At 21.9% G+C, this 10,904-nt stretch overlaps 1 protein-coding gene across 2 annotated transcripts in view; it reads left to right on the top strand.

Annotated features, from left to right (window-relative positions):
• The window catches only part of LOC122507535, a 234,795-nt gene that overhangs the window by 203,881 nt on the left and 20,010 nt on the right, over positions 1-10,904 (top strand). Inside the window, exon 1 of one of the 2 annotated variants that reach the window (XM_043620306.1) lies at positions 1,067-1,635. The exons of the other annotated variant lie outside the window; for it this stretch is intronic. Coding sequence (XP_043476241.1) covers positions 1,561-1,635 — 75 coding nt within the window. The 5' untranslated portion in view covers positions 1,067-1,560. Of the gene's footprint in view, positions 1-1,066; positions 1,636-10,904 lie in introns of those variants that run through there. 2 annotated transcript variants of the gene reach the window in all.

The raw sequence follows: 10,904 nt of genomic DNA, 5'->3' as shown, positions 1-10,904 counted from the left end.
CTTTTTAGTTTTTAAAAGAAAATTTCCAAATATAGAAAGTCAAGTGGAAATTTTCCTCATTATTGTACAAAGAAAAAAAAAACGAAGAAAATGTCTTAGAAACACAAATATTGATTATCAAATGTATTCTCAGAGAGAAAATAATGATGACATTTGAACTTGGAATTATTTTGTGTCTCTTATTAATTATCTCAATATTTCTTAAAATCCCCTAGAGAAAATTAACTTTCCACAACCACCTGACGGAGAAAATAAATAGTCTCAAGTGTAACTCTTGAAAATGGAGCAGTAGAAAATAGATATTGCGATCAAATGCAATTAGAATTGATTTTAAATTATCAAAGATTGAGCGCCCCTTTGCTTGAACTTTCAAGAATATTCGTTTTTTTTTCATTTCCGGAATATTTCTTTGTTTTTTTTCCTTAAAATTATTTTTAGATTTATTATCGGCTTTATTGCATTTTTTTTGTATTATAAGAAAATATAAAATTGTATTTTTTTGTATTAAAAGAAAATGGTAAAATTGCAATTTTTTTGTTCTTATTTAATTTTATTAGAAATTATTTATCGATTTTTCCTGGATGATAAATTTTAATATTTCACTTGTATAGCGCTATGAGAAAATGGAAAAGTTTTTTTTTCCTAGGCAGATAATATGATTTCCGCTGTAAAAGTTTTAAATGTGTTATTTACCTATAGTGTACAAACATCCAATGTGATTATTTTAAATTTTGAAAATTAAAAAACGTAATTTTACTTTTAGAAATATAATATGTTTACTAAATAAATTGATATTTCAAATCTCGGTTAAAATAATGGTACCATTAGTGGCTTTTTTAATAACAAAATAAAATAAAGAATTTTTTATTCTACTTATTACTAAAAATAAAAAATATTATATTTTATTTGTTACTAAAAATAAATAAATATTTTATTTTTTATTTATTACTAAAAATAAGAAATATTTTTGAATTTTTGAATTTAAAAAGAAATTAAAAATAATTTAAAGAATTAATTTTTAATTTTTACGGAAAAATACAAAAATGATTTCTTCTTTTTCTCTAGTAGACAAATTATTGTTTAGATGTTATTTTTGATTTTGCGAAATATCAATTTTGCGTGGTGGTAAACTGTGAGAGGGTAAATAAAACGATTATAAGCGCATGCGTTTTCGAAACTAAGAAGAAGAGCAAATGTGATGAGGAACGTCAGTCGTTGCCACCCCGTGCGGTTGATTTCAACTTCCAGGATAGCTCTTCCTTTAATATTAACTTTACCATTAAATATTGATATATATATATATATATATATATATATATTTAAAAAAAAAAACAAAAAAAATAATGAAGAATTTTTCGCAACAATCGCCAAGGATTTTGTATCCAAATTTACATTATTTTTTATTAAAAAAATTTTCCTTCTACATTCATTTTAATATAAAAAAAGGACAAGAATGAATAATAAGTAGAAGTGGACAAAAGTCGAAATAAATTTTCACGTGTGATAGGGAAAAAAAATTTTTTTTTTCTCAAAATCCATGCTTGTCCATGTGCTTCAAGCATGGCAATCATGCAATCCTGTTGCTGTTGGCGATCAGTCCGCAGAGGAAGTTTCGCGTGTGCAATTTACAGTGCGGTATGTAAATATTTAAATAATTGAATTTCATTTTTTTGAGAAGGGGGGAGGGGGAATTTTTGTACTGAGAAATCTTTTCGTTTTTCTTTTCTTTTTGGAAATTATTTCTTGGTTTTACAATTTTGTTTTATTTAATTGTTTATTCATTTATTTTATTTATTTATTCACTTATTCATTTGTTTATTTATTCATTTAATTTGTTTATTTAAAAAAAATAATTATCGAGGATTTATTTCTTGATTCTACAATATTTTGTCTAATTTAATTGTTTATTGATTTATTTTATTTATTTATTTATTCACTTATTCATTTTATTCATTTGTTTATTCATTTATTAATACTTTTATTATTTAATTTTATTAATAACAATATTGTTATGTAATGTAAAAAATTTAGTTTTGTAAAAGTTAATAATAATTTTATTAATTAATGAATAAAAAGATAAAAAAATTTATCACTCAACTTTCTTTCTCTTTGATAAATTTCTTTTTTTCACCGTTTAATTTATTTTGTGTGTGAATAAAAAATGAAACAATAGAGCAAAATGTCATTAAAATTTATAGTGTGTGTTAGTGTATAGTATATGTGTATGTGTGTGGTCATCAAGCAATTAGGGATTATATGAAAGGTGCTTTAATTAATTTGTTAATTAAGTCACAAAGAATATTGGAAAACAAGGTGTTGCATTTATATTATGCCTCATTTGCAATGCAGATTATTACTCTCATTATTATTAGTTTATAATTATTATCCACTGTAGAATTATATTGATCTTTTATAATCCCTAAAATCCATTATTCAACCTTATGCATTGATATAAGAATTTTTAAACTTATAATTTGTGTACAAATTTAAATTTGCACGTTTTATGCTAATAGGGGAAAATTAGCAACTCTGAATTAAACTTTTTTTTTTATTGAAACACGTAAAAAAGTGTAAAATTCCCAAAAGAGTTTATTTTTTCCCCTCTCTATAGAGTATGAGAACATTATATAGAAAATCCAACTTAAATGATGTTTGAAATTTAATTAAATTAAAAAATTAAAAGTCTCTAATGAAGAAATATTGAAGTTCCGAACATTTATCACTTTTCTTTTCTTTCACATTCATAATTGACAATTTGACATCCAGACAATTCGATCTAAAATATGTAGATACGGAATTTAGTGAATTTGAATAAAAAAGCAATTTTTCACAGCTTCATGTAATTTAAAGTGGAAAAATTTAAAACAGCTAATATTTGTTAAAGTAAATTTTTTTTCGAGTCATGTTTTTTAATTATACTTGAGACACTGTATATACACATCCTTCTCGAATTGTACTTTGAAATTGACTCTTAATTAAAAAAGCCAAGCACTCCTTGTTTTAGAAATTAGTTGCCTATATTTTAAAACTCCCGACAATTTATTATTATGCGAGCAATAAATTAAATGCTGCCTTTTCTATAAAAACTGCTGTTGGATGATTATGTTCCTCCCGACATGACAAAGTGAATCACAATTTTAATTGAAAATCCAATCTTTTTAATTTTATCTCATATAAAAGAATGTACAATAAAATTATTCTCTAGTTTTTGTTTCTCTTGTAAATTTTCAAAAATAATCTATGTAGAAAAAAAAATTTCAAAACTAGAGTACGTAGAAAAAAAATAATCAAAAATAATTTATGGAGAAAAAAGAAAAAATTTCAAAAATAGTCCACTTGAAAAAAAAATAACAATCGTTTATTAAAGTTTGAGACAATTTTAACGGTTTGTAACTTGTGTGAAAACGGTACTACTCATAACAGCATGTGCTTTACGATTGCAATAGAAAATTATTGGATTCGAAGTGTCAAGTATCATTAATTATAACCCTTTTGCTGAACAATAGAAAAATTGGGTCAATAATAAATATCTTTTTCAATTTATTAATTTCTGGCATTAGAGTATTTTTCTCCCCTCTTATGATTGTAATGTATATATTGAAAATTAATTTAATTAATTAGGTATAAGAATTTTCTTATCAGTTTTTTTGTTATTTTTATTATTATCACTATTTTCATATTATCTTCATCAGTATTTTCTTATTTTTATTATCTCTATTTTCTTATTTTTATTATCACTACTATTTTGTTATTATTATCACTATTTTCTTATTTTTATTATCACTATTTTGATATTATCATTGTCATCACTATTTTCTTATTTTTATTATTACTACTATTTTGTTATTATCATTATCATCATGATTTTCTTATTTTTATTATCACTATTTTCTTATTTTTATTATCACTACTATTTTGTTATTATTATCACTATTTTCTTATTTTGATTATCACTATTTTGGGGCCGTTCAAAAAATACGTAACGCTATTTTTCGGAAATTTGGACCCTCCCCTCCCCCCATGTAACGCAATGTTGTATACATTAGCGACATTTTTTCTGCTGACCGTAACAAATAGCTTGACCCCCCCTCCCCCCTAAAGCGTTACGTATTTTTTGAACAGCCCCTTTGATATTATCATTATCATCACTATTTTCTTGGTATTATTATCATCGCTACTTTTTTACTATTATCACAATTTTATTGTTATTTTTACTATTTTGCTATTTTTATTATTATCACTTTACTGTTATTATCATTATCATCACTATTTTGTTATTATTGTCACTATTTTTATATTATTTTTATCAGTCTATCACTATTTTGTAACTGTTATTACTATTTTGTTACTGTTATCACTATTTTGTTACTATTATCACTATTTTGTTATTATTATCACTATTTTGATATTATCATTATCATCACTATTTTCTTAGCATTATTATCATCGCTACTTTTTTACTATTATCACACTTTTATCTTTATTAGTTTTATCTCTATTTTATTGTTATTTTCACTATTTTGTTATTTTTATTTTTATCACTTTTCCGTTATTATCATTATCATCACTATTTTGTTATTATTGTCACTATTTTTATATTATTTTTATCAGTTTACCACTATTTTGTAACTGTTATCACTATTTTGTTACTATTATCACTATTTTGTAACTATTATCACTATTTTGATAATATTATCACTATATTATTAATATCATTATTATTTTGTTACTATTATCAATATTTTGTTAATATCAGTATTATTGTCATTATTCTGACCATTTTTTTATTATCATTATCATTACTATTTTGTTATTACTATTATTTATTTATTATTATTATTATTATTATTATTATTATTATTATTATAAAACAATTATTTTATTGTTTTCAAAAATCTTGTAAGCAATAAAAAAATACTATAAATAATTTTTCATCATTAACTTGTTTCGCAATTATTATTATTGTCATTATTACATTATTATTTTATTGTTTTATATAAAATTGTAAATAATAACAAAAAAATTAGTAAAAAATAGTAAATAATCATTCGTCATTAATAATACAAAGAATAATGTAAATAATCATTCGTGATAATAATCTACAGTTTTGCAATTATAATGATTAAAAAGAAATGATTAAATGATTAAAAAATTTGTAATTGATCGAACATGTTCTTTAGCAATTTTAAAGGATTAATTAGAACATAAATGAGAGAAGTTGAGTAATTGGAAAAGTGTAAACTCGAGTATCTATCATTTAAACATTTATTCAAGATCTTAATTTTTACAGAAAGATATTTCATTATCTTGTCAAACTCTTTTTCAAATTTTCTTAATCTTCAAACTATAAACAAAAATTTTCTTCCTTTCTTTTGTCGCAGGAAAGAAATCGATTGATATCATGTTTTCTATAGCGAATGAAGTGGATTAAAGTTTTAGGATTTGAAAAAAGAAGAGAGAGAGAGAAAAGGAAGAAAAAGTAATTTCAAACTTTCTTAAACTCATCAATTGCTTTGGATATACTGTTTGTCAAAATACTTTTTAGAATTTATTCTTTAAAATTAAAATTCTTTCGATGTTGGTAGATTTTGAAACTATTTTTTTTTTTTTTGAGGTTTTTTGAAACTTTTTTTCTTTTGCTATTATTTTTTTTCTGTGTCTTAAAAATTTTTTTCTCGTTTCATAATTTAGATAATAGTCTCTTAGCTCAGTCTTCTTCTTTGGATAATAATTTCTTTTATTTTTCTTTCTTCTTATTTCTTTTAAAGTTATAACAGTGTTCCACTTTATACGTAACCAGAAGCCATGTTCAAATGAGCAGTAAGTTTAGAACACATGAATATTGCATAGCTAGGTATTTTCTGCATATTATATATACATATAATTCATAAATCAGATAAAATTAATTTTTAATTAAATTTTAATCCATTTTGAATTTAAAATTTAATTTTCATTCATTTGAAATTTAATTTTTATCCATTTTATATTTTTATCTATAAAAAAATTACTTTATGATATTATTTTATTGAATTAAATAACATTTTAATATTTTTATTTAAAAAATATTTTGTTCCGTCTACATTTTATTTCTTTTCTTTTATTTGTTTATCGAAATAAATTCAATAGTATGAAAATTGATTTCCTTTTGAAAATTATTTATTAAGTTTCGAAATTCTGAATATGTTCAATTAAAAGTTTACTTTAGAAAGAATTATTTGAAATTATCAGCTCAGGTATACACATATATGTGTGTGTAGTAGGAGAAATCAAAAACACAAACAATCTTTTGATAAACTTTTAAAACAAAAGAAAAAGGTAAAAAGAGAGAAAAGGATCAGGTTGATTTTTCTCTCTTATTTTATTTATTTTCTTTTTTTTTCTATTAGTTTTTACTTTTTAGTTATTGAAAATATACATCATGATGAAATGATGTAATAAATTGAAAGAAAAAATTGTTACTTTAACTATTATTTGGATTTCATAATTTCTTTATTTTTTACAGAAAAGAAAATATCTGTGTTCGTTCTTCGTTAGTAAACAGTCATGAACCTTATATATATATATACTTGATTGATTCTATATTTCTGGTCTCGTTTTCATCCCTGACTCCGGTAGAATACAAAATTAGTATAGAAATTTAATAGAATTGAATAGAAATTTTTTTCTTCTTGACATATTTTTTAATCAAATATTTTCAAAATCAGTTGAGAAAATAGTTTGTTTATAAAAGTCATATCCTATTTACTTACCTATTAATTTATTTATTTAACAATTCATTTTTTTATTTATCTATTTTTTTATTGTTTTTATTTATGTATTTTCAATTAATTTTTGTATTCATCTATTTATTTATTTATTTATTTATGTATTTTTTTTATTGAAGAAACGCCATAAAACTTCCATTTAGTCATTGACAATAATTAGAGTTCAATTCTAACGTAACATTTTCGAATTTCATGAAATCGTTTGAAAGGATGAAAACTGATACACTTATAGAGACCGTATAATAAACGTCATAAAGAATATTTGAGAGAATAAGAAAAAAGTATAATAAGTAAAAATTTTCTATAGGGTAGCTCCCTTTTCTATTCATTAATAAAAATACATTAAAACCATATTCCAAAATTATCAAAGTAATCAGAAACCAGGATTACAATAATATTACATAATATATCATTTTCGTTATAAAAATCTCATTATAGCTTATTATATAACAATTTTTTTTTAAATTACTCAGCAATAATAATAAAAGTCTTCTTTTATGTCCATCGTAATTTACCTCGAAAATTATTGTGCCACAACGAAAATGGACAATTTATTTACCTAGGGACGTCTTGATTTACCCTTTTACTAAATTAACCACGATAATAACAATAACGTCATAATAAAAATAATAAAAATAATAAAAGAATAAAATAATAATAACAATAGCAATGAAATAATAAAAGTAATAAGAAAATAAAATAATGAAAATAATAAATAATATTTTCCCAAAGTTCTCAACGTTGAAATGAACAAAAATTTTTCTGTTTCAATGTTTTTTTTATAAATTTACTGAATAAAATAAAGAAAAAAAATGAATAGGTATGAATGAAAATAAATATGAATAAAAAATAAAAAAAATATATATATAAAATGAATAATATGAAATATGAATGTAAATTTGAAATTTTTGCTTAGTTAGGAATTTACCTAGTATTTTTAATAAACGAAATAATTTTTTTTTATAAAATAAATTAAATGAAGTAGGAAAAATTTTGTCGTTCGTAGAACTTTCGAGACTTCAGGAACATTAATTAATAATAATAGTAATAAAGAAAAAACCAATAAATAAAAATAATACTAATAATGACAATTATGATAATTTTTTAGAACGGAGACAAATTTATTCTACAAACAAAATTTTGACTAAAGATTTAAAGAAAAATAAAATAAAACTCTTGGATACAGAAAAAGAAAAGTATTGATTAGACTCTCAGGATACGATTCAATTGAATAGAGAAAAAGCCATTCTAATCTCCTTTCGTTTTGTTCGACTGAGAATTTTAATAAAATTCTAAATTCTGAAAAGGAAAATGAAAAAATTAATTTAAAAAATATAGAATATCAATGTAATTGAATAAGATAAAAAATAATAAGTAAAAGCAGGTGTAATTGAATATTAATAATTAACTATAGTTGTCAACATACTACTTATTATCTAGATTTGTATTATGAGTAGTGTTCAAAAAAATTATAGTATATTAATAAAAAATATAAATAAATTAATGAAATGAATTAAATAGAAAATTAACTAAAAATAGGAAAAACAGTTGATTATATGTTAAAATCTAATACTTTAGAGACATGGTGAAATCAAAGGGATTATAATAATGTCGTCACCACGAAATCGATCAACTGAACTTTAGTGGAGAAATTACGTCTTCAAGAGATGTTCACTGTCCTTTGCTTGCTGCTTTGGCGTCATCAGTTCATCTATACATATAAAGTTCTAGTTGTTTGCATTTAATTTGGAATACATCTTCAGTTAACCTCAATTTCAATCTAATTTCGACTTATAAAGTCTAAAACTTTTATCAACATTTCAAATATTTTATTTATAAAGAAAGTCGCTCTGCTAATCTTCTTATGTACAAAAGTATTTGTACTCTTGTACTCTTAAATATACATTTTTTCAATTTATTATTTATTATTTTGAATTTTGAATTTTTTTTATAATATTTTATATTAAATATTCTATTCTATTATAGTAAAGTTTCTCTCTGATATTAAATATTCTATTCTATCATATTAAATATTCTTATATAGAATTTTTATGCATAATATTGTTTGTTGTTAGTTTGTAAATAATAAATAAAAGAAAGTGTGTTTACACTTATTTTTTGGTAGACTTCGAGAATAATTTGTTTGAAACAACAAAATTTTGGTTGAATCAAGTAAATAAATGAATTGCCATAGCATCTTAGCTAAACATTTGTTTGGTTTAATTAGAAATTTACTTCTGGGAATTAAATACTTTGTTTGAGAGGAATATTTAGTACATTGAAGCAAATGTTTATTTGGATCACTTAAATGTTTATTTGGGTTAAATAAATTTTGTTTAGTATGAACGTCTCTTCTAATTTTGAATTACTTGTAAATTATATTTAGTTAAATTATTTCAATTTATTCGAATTATTCAAATTATTTAAATTAATTTAAATTAGTAAAAAATTCCGCTATTTCTTAGAAAACTTTTTAGTAGTATGTATTAAGTAGTTAATTTAATAGTTTTTGATTTTTTACTTACGTTACAGTATGAAAATACTATGAATTCGTACGAATTTTTACTAAATCAAATTTTTTAATTAATAATTTTGTACATTTATTTTTTTTTATTTATTTCATTTATATTTGATTAATTTTTTTTTCAATATTATTTAGCATAAACAAAATTTTTATTTTCAACCAAATGCAATTTATTTCAAACAAATGAATAGTTTAGTAGCTTTTGAGTCAAATGTTCCTTTTCTTTGAGTGGAATTTTTTCCTAAGTGCATTTTTAGATTTTTTTTTTTAAATTTTTTTTCTTTGAAATGTGGTCTTTAAGAAATCTAAAATGAGAATACTGAATAATAAAAGTGCCTTCAAATGAAAGATTCATAAACGTTCATGAAAGTTAAACAATGTTTTTGAAATAAGAAGACTATGAAATTAATGATGCTTAATAATTTTTCAAGCTTCGAGAAATATTTCCATCTCCAACAGAAAAAATTAGATTAAAATATTTATAGGTACTTGACATTAATTTTGCAGTTGACTCAAGTGGAAAATAAATTTTTTATTTATTATACTAATGTTATCTATCTAAGGAAGAAGAAACAAATGAAAGAATAGAAAATTCCTAGATATAATCTTATGATTCTTATAAATGTGATAAAAAAAATAGGAAAATTTACATTTTTTTGTACTTAGTAGAAAGTTTATATTTTTATACAGTTTACAATACGTTATGTATATATAAAATTTTATATAAGGAATTGCAAATATTCTAAAAAAAAAGATGGATGGCAAAAATTTATCAAATGTGAAATTCAATACCGTGTCATTTTAAATTGGGGTTTCAATTTCCTCAATATTGCAACATTACTTTGACAATTTAGTTCTCGATTGAAATTGACGTTCTGAAATATCATTTCATTTTTATTCTCGAAATTTTTTTATTTAAATTCAACGTATCTATTTTTTATACGTAAAATAATTATTTATTCGCACATAGCAATTATTGTAGAAGAAAAATGTTTGTACCAAAAAAAAATAATAATAATAATATAATAATAATAATAATAAGAAGAAGTTTTTAAATTAACGAAGACAACCGAGTGATAAAATAAAATATTTATTAATAATAAAAATGAGGCTTCATAAAAATAATAAAAAAAAATTAAAAAAAAATAATAATAATAATAAGGAAATAAAAATATATTCTCAATGAGAAAATAAGAAATAGAAAAGAAATCTCAGTACTATTATTAATAGAAAATTTTCTGAAAATAATTTTATTAATGAAAAATTGAAAATACAGAAACATGCATTGAGTAAATAAACGTAAAGAGAATTTACTTGAAAAATAATTCTTTTTATATACAGTAGATTCACCAATTGCAGAAAAAAAAGAAAAAGAAAAATGTATTTGAAATAAATGCTTGGACGATCTGCATTCATATGAATTCGCTTAGAAGCGTAATTTAAATTCAGTCGAATAAAAGTTTTTCGATCGAAAACTCAAATTTAAGTGCGAGTCTGAGGGGAATCACGTACAATATTCACACTAAATTAAAGTTTAATTATAAAAAAAGCATCATTCAAAGAGGGCAGAGTATTTTTTTCAACCATTTGTTTACCTTTCCAGTATATAGTAGAAT

The sequence above is a fragment of the Leptopilina heterotoma genome, unplaced genomic scaffold, assembly GCF_015476425.1.
Source record: "Leptopilina heterotoma isolate Lh14 unplaced genomic scaffold, ASM1547642v1 Lhet_114, whole genome shotgun sequence".
Lineage (NCBI taxonomy): Eukaryota > Metazoa > Arthropoda > Insecta > Hymenoptera > Figitidae > Leptopilina > Leptopilina heterotoma.
The sequence above is the reverse complement of the archived record's forward strand: the minus strand, read 5'-3'. Positions and strand labels throughout refer to the sequence as shown.